The following is a 15222-nucleotide window of genomic DNA, read 5'->3' as shown; positions in this document are numbered from 1 at the left end:
TTCTCAAGTAACAGCATTTAGGGAAACTAAGCAGTGAAAAATAACTTCAGTGCTTGAATCTAGAAATTAAATCACTTTGTATAGGCATGAACAAGTCACATGAGAAAGGCAGAGTGGAATTGTTTGCTTTGTGGAGTTTTTTTCCTTGGGAGGATTTCTATACACAGTGAAATTACAATGAATATCAAACATGCCAACATTTGTTAGAGTTTTATTCAGCCACAGATTGTTTTAAAACTAAAACTACAGTTATGTTCCCAATCGGAGGAAAACAGTGTTTCAGATAGGAAAGGTGGTCTCCTGTTACATTAAGAAAAAAAAATAACATGCCAAACTACTGAAAGTTCTTGCAGCTGTCATGGAGTAAATGTGTTAGCAGTGTAGCAGGATTATTAACACAATGCATTAAAAGGCTGAAACAACCTTCAATTTCCAAAATAATATAAAAATATGCTACTCTTTCACATATTGTATGCTTATGGCCTAATAGCTTTTGCTCCTTCCTTCATAATTGCTAATGTTCACACCCAAAGTCATTAGTTCTATGCAGTACAGTGTTTTACCTACCACTTGAAACGTCAGTTTATCTTTTGAGGTGCAGAGGAAAAACTAAATCTTTATTATGCATTCTGTTTATTCCCCTAAGTTGATCTTTAACCTAATCAAAGGAGGTGATTATTACAATCATTCCATTCCTCTCACACAAAAGTAATTACTACTTAAATAATACCATTGCATTCACAAATTGTTAAACAGTAGGGTTTAAAATTAATGTAAGTATAATTCAAAGTACCAGACATAAGTTTGGAATACCTCGTTTTAGATAAAGTAGCTCTCTCTTGTCTAGTTAAGTGGTCTGTTTTCTTTTATGAAGCAGAAACTGAATGCAAGAAAAACTGGCTGCGAGAGACAGAAGTGAATATTCTGTGAGCCTTTCTGAATTAAATATTTTTTTCCACAAAATAGCACTCGCCATTAAGATACTTCCCTTTAACAGTGGAAAGGAAATTTGAAACACAACTCAATCACCTCTCATTGGAAGATGAAATTGAATTTCTCATTATTACTCTGACTTGTTTCTGCTAGAGGGAATGAAAAGGTGAAACATACTAGATCTCCAAACTTCTTCCTCTTCAAGGAACTGAGCACTAGCATTGCCTTCTAACAAATGCCTTTATAGTCAGGGAATATTTTTGCATCTATTCCAGTATCTAATGAGGACTGCAAGAGGAAATATTTCTTCTTCACTGTTGCCAGGAACTGGTTTTTGGAAAACAGAAATACTCATAGAGTTACCTTATTTTTAAATGCATTACAATTCATAGCTACCTGCTTACTTTTCCCACTTTCTTTATTCTTAGATACAAAACACGTGCACTACGTTGTGCTCCATGTTTAAATACTGATCTGTCGTTCTTTGCAATTCTTCAGATGTGAAAAGTCTGTTCCTATTATGGAAGGAGGGGATATCATTTTTATTTTTATTATTCCTACTTTTAATTTAGTGAAGTATCCCTTTTTCCCATTGCTTAAGGGATTTTCCCAAAATTCCTTATTCAACATACAATTCATGATGGGGCTCAGCATATAACTAAGCTAATCATCACTTTCCCTCAATATCACAGTAAAGAAAACTTTTATTGCAAATTATTACAAATCCAAATGGCTGATGGTAAGTTAGCACTGTAGGTTAACAATCTGACCATGTCAAAAGAGACAGCGTGAAAAAGAGCCCTCATGACAATTTTATGGAACTAATGCTACCTCACATAAGAAATTTCTCAGGAGAATCGGTGACATTGAAAAGAAGCATCATATTTCTACTGTATAATTCAGAATCCATGTACATTATCTCTTGTGAGTCAATTTTGAAATCTGTGTGTTATGCATAGCAAAATTTACAAGTACAAATTTTAGAGGCAACCTGTAAATTATTACTTCATACAACAATTTTGGAATGTGAAAACTGATACTCAGCATAAGAAGGTGATAAACAGTAATACAGCGCCTGAGATCTATGGTCAGGGACAAGGAATTCATTGTGCCATGTGCTGCACAGTAAGGACAGAACAAGAAATATTTCTACCAAGGGACATTACAATCTAAGACAAGAAATATATGGATTCATAGGGAAAGAAATCCAGATTAGTCATTGTAATGGGCATCCACCTCAATACATAAAACTGCTAAATTTCGAGGAGAGGTTGATTTAAAAGTACTGAAAAAGCTTTTAAAAGAGGATAATGAGCTCTGCAGATACCCATAGCAAATCTCTTCAGCTATAAGAAATAGTATAAAGCAAAAAAATTGGAAGAACCAGGCTGAAAATTAACAAACCAACAAGGAAAATTGGTACCGTAGGCTGAATGTAAGTAAGAACGTGTATCTCAGAGCAGCAAAATAGAAATAATCAGTGTGGCTAAAGATACGTTAAAACAAGTAGTTTGTATCTACTACCACTTAAAGGAACAGATTGATATGCAAACAGAAGAATGGCATTTACCTTCTAAATGCTTTGCTGTTCAACAGCTGTCAGTCTCGGTGAAGATAGGCTAAATCTGCACATATCATCTACCAAGTCCAAGAAAAATATACCACTGTGATCAAAAAGCAAGCTGAATCTTTAATGATTTATAGTCAAATTGACATATGGATAAAGGAGAATATATTCTACAGTTGCTATAATGCAAAAAAAGTAGCAGATAGGGTACTATTCTCGAAGTTAAATATATTAAGACAGACAGACATACTTAAAAGAAGTTTTTTATAGAAGAAGTTACAAAAATCGCTAGTTTTGACAAAAGAGATACTTAGGTTACATATAGATTTATGAATTATTCATACATGGCTGATAGCTGAACTTGTTTGTAGATGTATTCCTCCACAAAGAAGGTAAGAAAAAGAAGGTATGATCCCAAATGTCTTCTAAGTAAGAAAAGAAAAGGGGAAAAATATGTAAAAGAAACACTGTAGAAATTGTAAGAAAGGCTACCAGGAACAGACAAAAGAAGAATAAAAAAGAAAATCTACATCTTCTGTGAGAGAATGGAGATCAAAGATGAAGGTTGGAGAATTATCTCTGAGTTTCAGCTGGAAAAGTCATTAGCTGTTTTGGTAACAGCAATTTTGATTAACTGATGGGAGAAGCAAGACTAAAGAGAGCATAGGAATATCAGAAGAACAATCTCAGACTTTACAAGCATATAGTATAGTTTGGATGGTAAACGTTTGGCTAATACCCAGAAAACAGAATTGCAAGCAATGTGAAACATTCAGGCAACGTGAAACAGTCTGGGTAAGAAAACTCTGTACTGATACATATTTGCATTTACATTTTGTACAACATTATTTTTTTAGTTATGATTTTTCAATATGGAAAAACATCTTGAGAAAGCTGGCCTCAGTTCCATGCAGTGTTTTTTTCTCACTGATACGATAGGATACACTGGAAGAAAGCCATGAAGAAAACTGTTTATGATTACAAAAGACAGCTCGGCAGCCCCAGTGTTCCTTTAAGACATGAGCTGTGTAGTTCCAAGTGGCCTTTTAGTTAAAAATTAATCACATTCACCTTAGCATCCATTCTGCTGAAGTAGAAGTGAGTCAAATCTTACAGGTTTAATCTACAAAAAACTGTAGGTAATCTTTACAATTGAATGTTGTACTAAGGAACATGGTGGGTAAGTATTGGTGGTGGATGGTTGGACTAGATGGTCTCAGAGATCATTTCCAATCTTGGTGATTCTATGATTGTTCTATGATCTATGAATGTTCTAAGGATAAACCACAGACTTTATACCTGTTCCTTGTTCTCCTTGTATTTTGATTTTCTTAAGATAAAAGGTAATTTACATTTCAACATAGTCGTCCTCATTTATAATGAGGGCACATTGTGAGTGTCAATATCAGTTTTAGAAGTAGACTGAAAGACTTCAACAAAGACTGGCTAAAAATAATAGATATTTCATTCTATTTTGCTACAGACACATTCTGTGTCATCAATCACAGTGAAAACAAGGCTGAGACAAAAGTCATGGAGAAAAAGTCACTCCTTGTATTGTGTTAACAGGGGATATAGGAATCACAATATCTTTCTTAGGCAATATAGAATCAATTCAGGAGGCTGTCATGATTAAATACCTTCGGTAAGAACTACAATTTACATAGAAATTCTCTATAGAAGCTAATCTCATGTTTTTGATTAGCAAAAAACTATTAAAAAAAAAAAGAAAAGAATGATTTCATAACAGGAATCAATCTCAGGTTTCATATTTTTGATAGTTTCTGTGAGAAACTTTGTATGTTCCTGGTAAAGCTCCAAAACTTGACAGGCAATTAACTTTAGACTTTCTTTTGTGCTTTAACACTGAACATAACTTCATGAACCCAATTACAAAACCTCAGTTTAGACAGAAAAAAACTGCCTATTTCAATGTATTATGTAAATGGCATATTACATTTTTGCTATTTGATGAATAAAGCTGCAACTTACGTTATTTATAGTAAAATTAGCATGAATATCATTTATCAGCTCCAATCTTTTCAAATGTTTTCCCATTAGTTTCGAGGTAGATTTCACCTTAACTAATACATGCATCTAAAACAACAGCCTCACTCCTCTACTTCTCTAAAAAGCATATTCTGTGCAGAATCAAAGTATATTTAAAGCACTTGTTGGAGAAACTGACAATAATTTTCATTCTAATTCCTTTCAATCACTTTCTATTTCTTATACATGTAATACGTAAAAATTCCCTTCATCTTCACTGGCAGAGATATATTTTCCATTGTGCTCTACCAAAACTAATCCTGATGGCCTATAAAACTTGTTTCCTTATTTACATACTATTTATGTTTTCATCTGTTGTCATAACTAATTTTGTAAAAACTAGTCAGTACTTTCATTTAGTTCTCTGTTGAAATGCCATGGAAGATACATAGTCTGTCTCTGTCTATAGTTCCAACATTAAAATTTGACAATTTTGAGAAAAAGAGATGATGTAAAATGCAATTTTACGAAGGCTGTAATTTTCAGAAACACTGAAGTTGTTCTATTAAATAGAGCCACTTACAATACCAGTATACTGTAATGTTTTATTTCCCCTAGAAAATAGCAAGCATTACTGCACTTTATTGTATGCATTTTATGTATACAATAAGGGAAATGTAAATGAAATGTTACAAACAAATAGCACTCTGAAAAAAAACCAACAGTTAATCATTATTTTAGAATTGAAATCTGGTACCTCTTTTCAATCTTATTTTTCCTTTCACATATCTTCAGATTTAATCCTACAGTCCTGAGATGCACAGAGAGCTAATTTAGGAGATATAGATTTATGCATTACATTGTCATTATGAGATCTTCACAACGAAGTATTTTTAGTAAGCTTAAAGACTTTTCTGGAGTGTTGCACGTTCTCATTCAATACGGTTTGAGTTAGGCCATTAAGCACAAGGTAACCAATTATTTACCTACTGAATACCATTCAAATATTTGAAAATTTTATCACGATTATTTTCATCTTAGCATTACTATTTCAGTGCATCCATATGTGTATAGCACATTCTGTACAGTACCTTACTTATTTTTTCATCCACAGACTTCTGAATACGCTGTCTAAGAGGTTTTGGAGAAGATTCTTTGGACTGTGCTGGCGATCTATGTTCAAAAGAGATATGAAGTATTCAGAACAAATAAAAATTTATTAAAAAAAATAATAATAATAAAATAAAAATAAAATAAAAAAATAAAATTTATTTTATTTAGCTCAATTTTTTTTAAGTTCCATTTTTATGTGGCACTAAATTTCTGCCTGCCTTTTCAATGTATTTAAATTGCCAAAATATGTAATTTCTACATGTTCCCATCTATTGCATTTTTACGGCTCATGTGTTCTCCTTATGACCCATAGTGACAAAATCCTCAGCATCCCACTTTTCCAAAGCCTGGTGCTTCCTCAGGATAAGTGATCAGTTAAATCATTGCTGCCTCTCCACTCTATGGATATATTAACTTGTTTTTCCAACAAAAATTGCTTTGAAAGAGATTTGTTGCTTTGTGGATCACATCAACTTGCATATACTTCATACATGTTTAAAATTCAAATTAAAAAGGGGGAGGGGGAAAGGAAAGAGGGAGGGTAGGGGTAGGGGTAAGGGAAGGGAAGGGAAGGGAATGGAAGGGAAGGGGAGGGGAGGGGAGGGGAGGGGAGGGGAGGGGAGGGGAGGGGAGGGGAGGGGAGGGGAGGGGAGGGAACAATTAGCAAGAAGTAAATCACAGAACTGCAAGGAGTCAAAGAGATATCAGGAGATTATTGAGTCCAAACCCCCTGCTTTTAATGCAGGTACCCTATAATAGGATGCACAGCTAGGCATCCTGACATGTCTTGAATATCTCTGCAAAAGGAGAATCCTCAACCTCTCGGGGCAAACTGTTCTAGTGCTCTGTCACACATACTTTAAAGAAAGACTTGTGTTAGCAGTAATGTGATAGGAAGATGACAGGCATTATATGAAAAACAGCAGCAAATATAATATTGCCCTTAACCCTACAGACTTGGTGAACCAGCAGAACCAGAAAAAAATAAAAAAAAAAAACAACCAAAAACTTTATTGTGAAGACATATGAAAATACTTAATTCATATTTATGCAAAATTCAATTTTATATGTAAACAATATAATAAATTGTATCGGAATCACTTTACTTTGATTTCAATATGATCACTACATACTTGTTTAATTACAAATTTTAGCAATACTGAGAGGAAATCAGCACGCTTGCATTGTATAAGGTTCGAAATAAAATTTAAAACTGATGAAAATTAATAAGAAGTACGGGAACTTTATTCACACTTCTATAATGCATATTCAAAAGGATGATTCTCAAGCAAACTAAAATGAGGTTCTTACGGATGGAAAATATTTGAGGTGCGTACTGAAGGTCCCATTAAACAGAGAAAAACTTCAGCTTGTTTTGCATGGTCAAAAATATCATCACTGCTTACATTTTCCGTCTGAAAATATTTATGCAATTTACAAATTATTGAAATATGATTTTAAATGAAAGAAAACTAACGAAAATATGAACATCACACAACAACTGCTTTTGAGCAGCAGCTTTCTTACAGGATTTAAAAGGTGACAGATAAATAGAGCCAATTAATTTAATTTCAAAAAATTCCAAGAATGCTGAAATTATGAAAAGGAGATACTTTCATTTATCTTCAGCATTCAACTGAAAAATAACAGTGCTCTTTTAACATTATTAGATCCCAGACAAATACACCCAAAAGTTTTAAACATATCTTGGGATTCTTCAGTAGTAAAATCACTAGAGATAACAAAAAATATTGTGAAAATCCTCAAAATAAAAACTACCATTTGATCTAAAACCATAAAGCTACCATATGAGACGACAACCTGTTACATTGAATCAAATTAGCAAAAATAATTTTCACTACAGTGTTTACTGTCAAACCTACTGCCATTTATCCTGGAAATTATTTCAGACTTACTTTTAACTATATGGATCAGCAAAAGACTGTAAACACTGTCGATCAAATGTTTGAGAAGTATTAACAAAAAAGGTACTGTATATGTGCCTGTATGTTGATGAAATACAGATACCTTAGTTACTATGCTAGGTGATATTAAAATGTTCATTGCAAGGCAATTGGAAGATTACAGTATAAACTGTTACAGAAAGGTAGAACACAAAGATTTAAATAAAAATTGAGAACAGGTGCTGTTTGCAAGTTCACATATTTCTTCTTAGGCTTTGCAAATTTATGTATTCCTTAAAACAATTATTTAAGGTTAATTCAATATTTTGTGTGTTTCCACAATTATTTCTATTTAGATGTTATGTGAACAAATAGTATTTAAAATTTGATATGTGAAAAATAAAATCTAAAACAAGATAATCACCAGAAAATATTAAAGAAAACACAAGAATTTTGTGTAGATTACCATATACATTTCTAAATAGCAGCACCTCCTTGCACCTACAAGGAGAAGATTTCAAGTCAATGAATGCTTTATATCTTTACTCAGTGGACACTCTTATCCAGAAATAAGAGGTTTTTATTCCATTTTAAAGAGTTGCTCAAGAAAGCAAATAAAGATTTCTAGCTATGAATAACAGCAATGCTTAATTCAGAAAATTTCAGTTGAGCTTTGATGGCATTCACATTGAGCACTAATCTAAATCTGATTAAGCTCCTATTCGTTTTGACAAAACACATCCTGATTGAGGTTTATTAATTTAATGAATCCTGAATCAAAAATAATGGGAAAATATTTTTTCTGGATGTTATTGGAATGTGATAGTTTGGTTGGTTTCATAAAAGAGGTTGAACTATAAATCTAGAGGAACCACCAAATTCTCCTTATTTTATGTCTATCTCCTTATTTCTTCCAGTTTAGGACTCAAAGAAGGTGAGGAAGTTCTTGCATTAAAAATCAAGTAATAAAATCAGTAACCAACAGCTTCACAGAATTATAAGTGCCTTTGTTTCCTGTATTGCTATGGAACACATATCAGAAACTGAGATTTCTACTCACATTCCTGCATCCTTTTGTCCAGGCTTTTTTCTTGTTCTTTGCCTATTCTGTTATTCTCAGAGTCTTGCACCAACATGCCCTGACAGTGTTGTACTGGTGGGTTCTCGTGTAAAGCAACTGCCATCAGCATAAGAAAATCTCTAATTCCCCACTTTTTACAGTCTTTCATTGTAGCTCTCCTTTTATATTTGGGAACCCAAAATGTGCAGGCAAAAACCTTAAGAAACAACTAACCATGCAGTCCTGGCCTTAATGAACAGATGTAGTAACCACCTCTATTGGCATCAAAAAACAGGGACAGTCAGCAGTGGGTTTTAGCAGGTCCTTATGAAAAAAACATAGTTATCATGGGAATAATATTGTAGTGGAACCAACTGCTGTACTGCAGATGATGCTTGTCTCGAGACCCAGACTGCTTCACTTCCCAGCTGGTCACTGAGAAATTTTTCTATTTCCTCTCCTTCTTTCTCTCAATTTCACCATCAGAGTCAATGTATGCCATGAACTACAGATACCACCAATAAATATTCATGCACAGGAATTTGTTTCAACATCCTTTGTTGTCCAATATTACTGATTGGTGTATCACAATATGAAAATCTATTTAACCATTTAGAAAAGTCTCTACAAAATAATTACTACGTAGGAAGAAAACACATTTTCATCCCAAAATATCTTGTACTAAAGTTAGATGAAGGAGGAATTTTCAAACTGAATATAAACACAGTCAGCTACTGAATACACATTATTTGAACTTAAGAATATAGACAAGTATCTGGAAGACTAGTTGCAAAGGATACTCGCTTCATAGGTCTTGTGCAGCCCAGAAACATACTAGCCCAGAAAGTCTGTCTTCCAAAAGCATATTGAAAAAAAACAGTAAGTGAAGATGAGGAGGTAGAATACTCTTGAGAACTTGACACTGTCCTAAGAACACTTTCCTTTCACACCTATGCTCCCAACAGGCTGCAAATTTAGCATACAAAATATCAGTGCTTTAAATCAGTTAGTATAAAATCTTTATAAATGAACAAAAAGCTTTTTAGTACTTACCTGAAGAGTGTCAAAACAGAGGTGCTTCCAAACATAATTAAGTTTACATCATCATATAATAATTCCGCTTTGTTCTGGGTAGGAGCACTGACTGCTTCTTCATCAAGAAGAACTAGTAAGACCTTTATGGTATCTCTGCCACAATATGCAGTGCCATGGTTTATGGAATGCAATTTTGGCTGAAAGCGAATAATGTTAAAGAGAACATACTGCAAGAAAGGTCAAAAAGTGAAATCAATAGCTCACCTCCAAAAGCAACTAATAGCAGAAGATGCAAGAACCCCCTCCTCCCCTTTCCCAGTAAGCATCTATCAAGTAACATGACTACATGGAAGATTCTTTTTCATCCCAAGGAATGAGTAGAATTTAGATCATTGCCAACTAGAGGCATACACTGAAAAGCAAGTCACACAAATATTCAAATCTGTCATGAAACCATGCTGCTGAAACTGATATATTATTTCCTTAAAACCAGCTCGAGTGCCACACAAACATTCTAATGAAGTCCAACTCCTGTAACCGAATCTGCAAAAGCAGCTGGTAAAGAGAGATTTTTCGACCAAGATATGGCAAGAGGTACAATCCCCTCTTGTTTGTAACACGATAAATTCCTCAGTTTTCCACAAGAATTAAAAAGTACTTAAAGAAAATAACAATTCACATCTGGAAGAGTTCAATGCTATAGCCAGCAGATGCAGAATTTCATAGGATTGCTAGAGTTGCAAGTTTATAGCATTTCTCTGTAAAGTTCTAGGGGTTTTCTAAACAAATGTAGTGCTAAATACACAGTATTAAGGTTTAAAAACCACAGTCTTTCTTTTTTACCAATACAGAGAAACATACAGTAGCCTAACTTTGTTTAGAACAGGGCAGGCAACAAACTGCATTTCTTTAATCAGTTAACTGTTTTCAACACAGCCTTGAAAAGATCGAATTCTATTTCTCTCCCTATTTGATTATATCAATTAGTGTATGTAGCCTTCAAGAAGCCATAGCAACACGTCAGTCAGTTACTATAAGTTATAATCAATAGCTAGAAATAGCAATTACAGAAATGGTTATTATACTTGATTTTACAAAATTGGTCTATTTCAGTAACATCTAATTTCCTCAAAATTTATTCTGGACCTCTTCAGTCATTACATCACTACATCATCCACATCATGGAATTTTATAAAACGCCATGTGGGTCACGGTAAATTTATCTTAATGAAAAAAGTATGAGTTTGACAACAGCTTGACTGATTATATACAAAGAAAATGTAACAATAATAACGTGTAGAATATAGTATATCTTCCTAACTGCCAAAAGATGACCTTCAGAAATCTCACGTACTACTACAACAGAAGCTTGGTGTACTAAATACTATTGTCCAAAAAACAATAGGAACTTCAGGCAAGATAAAAATCCCTGCCACAAAAATCTTGTTCATTATTAAAATAATGACTCTAAATATTTTTTCAAGTAAACTATTTATTAATCTTTCAAGGGAAGTAACCATTAACTACTCCAGACTATTCAAGCCAGTTCCAGAAATGCCAACTGTATTCAATTTACAGCAGTAAATTTCTAAGGAAGAAATTCATCACAATTGCTATTAGTCACTCATGAAGTCTTCAGTGAAAAGTTGTATTTCCTTCTGCATAAAATATTGATTTTTTATACAGCTTTAGACTTTAATAAAACTGATATTTACAGAAAAACTGAGCAAAGATGTAAGAAAACTAATAGGAGAAAAAGCAAATATTTTTCCAACAAAATATCTCTCAGGTATATTTTATACGACCTGAATAGAAACCGAAGTACATTTTATGTAGTGCCAGTCTTTCTAACAGCTGCTGGAGGCATCCTTTTCAGATCTACAGTTAATTTCAGATTTACAATTTGTACTTAAAGATGTGAAACTCAGCAGACATTTAACCTTTGCTGTCCTAAGATCTTAATGGAGCAATACAGACACTCCAGTTTTTCTTCACAGTTCAAATTCATTTGGAAAATGCGTGGAAATCTTTTATTATCAAAATCCATAATAAAACCCCTCCCATCTATGTGTGTTTAGTATAATGTCTTTCTACTGAAAGCTCCACTGAAACCTGCAGTTTGAAATCTCTGCTTAACATTTGCCCATGCTTTCTTAGTGAGCACTAGATTTCTCAAGCCAACCAGCATATCAGCCACATTCAGGCCACAGTCATCCCTCATGGCTGTTAGCTATATCTGTATGTACATGCTATGCATATGCATGTTCTGTGGTGCGTATGGTGAAAAGGATTAGCTTAAAGCCCATCATTTTCTGATATGTACTCAAGTTTTCTCACAAAAAAAAACTATAATAGAATCTTCCCACTCAAAAGCAGATGGGTTCTTCCAACAGAGAGATTAAATTCAAAAACGTAATTGGGAAAACCTTCAACATAGAACCACTGACTCACAGTAATATAGTTAAGTAGATAAGCTGCCTACAGACGCCCATTTTAACAAAACTTCATGCTGTTCTTAACAGAATTAAGTACTTCCATGTTTCTTGACAACCATCCCACTACTTTCTGCCTCAACAAGGAAACTAGAAAAAATTTCTACAGACTATTAGACTACAGTATCAACCTATAGAAAACAGTAAGAAACATAAGCTATGTTAGAAAAGCATTGCTTGGTAAATCAGAAGAATCTTACCTAGCTGATAAAAAATCTAAGACTTTAGATTTTTTTTTTCAGGAATCCAGGTCTCCAGATAAAGACAGAGATAATAGGGCTGCTAACTTTTCAGATGGAGCAGAGAAAGAAAAAGACAAAGACAAGAAAGGGAAATGGTAATACAAAGCAATGGAAGCCTCGGGAGATGCAGTAAAATGAGGATGCTAATCCGTGGAAACACATATTTAAATCAATTTAACTGTCCACTAAGATCTAGAGGCTTCTACTTCTTATTGAAAAGCAAAAGGATATTGGAAGTTTTATAAAAATCTGATAGAAATCTTGTTACTATGGGGTAATTCCAGTGATTTGGCAATACCAAGCACTCTAAGAATATACACAAAAAGTGTTGAGCAGATTTTAAAAGTTTCCTAGACAAAAACACATAAGATATTGTTTTATATATACCAACAATGTAAAATAAACTTGGTTGATGTTTCAATAGAAAAATATCATAATAGAAGACCATGTAGATTCAAAGTACAGAAATCACAAATAAAAACATGTATTCAGGTATACTCTCCACACCTATCTTTTAAAACGTTAAATGTTTTGATTCCCTCCAAGAAAAAAAACACACACATACACAAAAAAAAAAGCATTAATAACTAATTAGTGTTAGTCTTGAAACACTGAAAGAGAAAAGCATACACAGAGTATTTGGGTTTTCATTTGTTATCCCTGCCAAGGTTTCACCATATTCCGGACTTCTTTCAGATTCAACCATATTTTGAGCTTCTTACACTTCATAATACTTGACTCAGAGCTAATTAAAATTTGTGTTCTTTAATCAAAGTGCAGATGTATGTTCTCAAATCTTAACTCCACTTTCAAGAGGGCTTTTTTCTGCTTGGAAATGTTATAGGTCTACTACTTTGAAATTACTGTCAAATCTAACAGTTACAAGTATTTACATTTAGAACTGCTGCAAGAACAAAATAAATTGTGAACAGCATTTAATGTACTATTTCAATGTAAGAAGCTTAAATAAAACATCTTTTTGAAATCCACACTGTAATCCTAAAGTATAAGTCTTTCAGCAAGTTTAAAACCACATTGCAGGGGAAATGACACTGCTCTGTTAGTAGGAAAAGCTAATACCCTATATAAAAGTCTTTAAAAAAAAAACAAAAAAAAAAACACAGAACAACAACAAAACCAGGAGAAGGACATTTACTTTCTTGTAAAGCTAAATAGTAAAAAGAACAAAAGAAGTCCCATTACCCGTGTTGGACTGACTCCAGTGGCACTAACAGTCAAGACTTCATGTTGTGAATCGATAATATTTTTAATCCTCAAATCCAAATCTTGTACAACTTCCTCTACTGCCTGATAGAAAGGATCCCCATTGCTTCGGCCTTTCATCAAATGCATCTTCACTGTTGACAGAATTTGCCCCCCTGCAACTCTGAAAATAGGCAGAGGGTCATCTCCACATTAATCTTGGCAGCACTTTAGTATACCTATTAGTGTTGAACATAGCTAGTCTTCACAGTTAATCAAAACTCTTCAGAGAAAAGCTTTGATCTTTCAAATCAAAGAGCAGTGTGGAAGCATTGTCCAACATAATAGCCTGCTTAAGAAAAACAGAGATTATAAGAAAAGGTAATGAATTCAGCATTTAGTACTACTCTGACCTGCAACACAAAACTAACTTTTCCATAAAGTCCAAAGAAAAGCACTTTCTTTAAACCAATAGTTACTGTTTCGCTTGTAAGCTGTTAAGTGAACAAACATGGATCCTAATTTAACATCCAATTCAGATTTTGAGCATTGTGTTTCATGAAAGTTCTTTAAAATATCAGTCTGCTTTCAATTTTGTTTCAGTAGTTAGTAATTAGACTAAATGAACATTCTGTTTTTACATAAAGGTACACAGTACCAATCTTCTAATCAAGAGAAAACATAGAGTATATTTACTCTAAGTCCAGAAACATCCATGAAGTTAGACATAAAAAATATAAATAATTGAATGCCAAAATATTTGTTTTGCCATAGGCAAGGGCAAGGCTAACTTTTCAACTTCCTCCACACTTAATAGCTACCTAATTTTCCTAAAACGATACCTTGTAAATACAGAGACAGTCATATTTTGCACACATTAAATTCTAAAGAGAAGTCTCAGAATTCCTGCTAGGAACACCTCCATCAAGTAAAATTCTATCTGTCTAGATTCATAATCCAAAATAGAAAATAACTGTGTGGGGCTAAGGAAGAACAAGGACTCCGTCAGAGGGAAACAAGTTTGTTTATATTGTTTTCTGTTAAAATACATGGAAGGAATGAGGCCAGGCATCTTGCTGCTTTGGATTACTCTGGCTGAACAAAACTCCTGGTAAATAACTTAGAAGCCCTGAAGTTAATATGAAACATTTTTGGCTTTTTTCCAGGTCAGAAACAACTATTTCCATGCAGTTTTCAGCTTTAACTTTTACAGATTAAAGATTATTCAATTCACATTAGAATTCACAGTCTTGTTTAAACAGATAAACGTTAGCTTTCCAGAAGCTTAAGCACAATGCATGAACTCAGCCAAAAGGAAAGTCACCAGGTGAAGTCCCTCAGCACAAAGCTCAAGAACCATAGCACATCTTAAAGAAAGGAAAAAACCAATGCTTGAGTACCTCTGCTCCAAAAAACAGAATTCAGCCTAACCACAAGAGAATGAAAAGTTCAAGGGGAGAAAAAAATAAAAATCATTCAGTGCAAGTTGTCAAGAGGTAAGAGAGTATTGTTGAAGAAAATTCTGTATCAGAGATATGTATAGGAACTCTAGCCAAGCCTCCTGATACTTGCCAAACAGTTTTATTTCCTCAGGACTAAAGTGATATTTTCCAAAACAATACCCTCAACTGAGAAAAGCATTGTATTAACTGAGGTGTATCTGCTCCATAAATACTGTATGGAA

At 33.6% G+C, this 15222-nt stretch overlaps 1 protein-coding gene across 2 annotated transcripts in view; it reads right to left on the bottom strand.

The window, feature by feature from the left end:
• PARPBP (PARP1 binding protein) overlaps positions 1–15222 on the bottom strand; it is a 47424-nt gene that overhangs the window by 6518 nt on the left and 25684 nt on the right. For both annotated transcript variants that reach the window (XM_052669301.1, XM_052669302.1), the window contains exons 7-9: positions 13539–13722; positions 9620–9798; positions 5581–5662 (exon numbers count right to left, since the gene is read on the bottom strand). In XM_052669301.1, the coding sequence (XP_052525261.1) occupies positions 5581–5662; positions 9620–9798; positions 13539–13722 (445 nt within the window). The remainder of the gene's footprint in view (positions 1–5580; positions 5663–9619; positions 9799–13538; positions 13723–15222) is intronic.

The sequence above is a fragment of the Tympanuchus pallidicinctus genome, unplaced genomic scaffold (assembly GCF_026119805.1).
Source record: "Tympanuchus pallidicinctus isolate F22 unplaced genomic scaffold, pur_lepc_1.0 scaffold8, whole genome shotgun sequence".
Taxonomy (NCBI): domain Eukaryota; kingdom Metazoa; phylum Chordata; class Aves; order Galliformes; family Phasianidae; genus Tympanuchus; species Tympanuchus pallidicinctus.
This window is presented reverse-complemented; position numbering and strand designations above follow the sequence as displayed.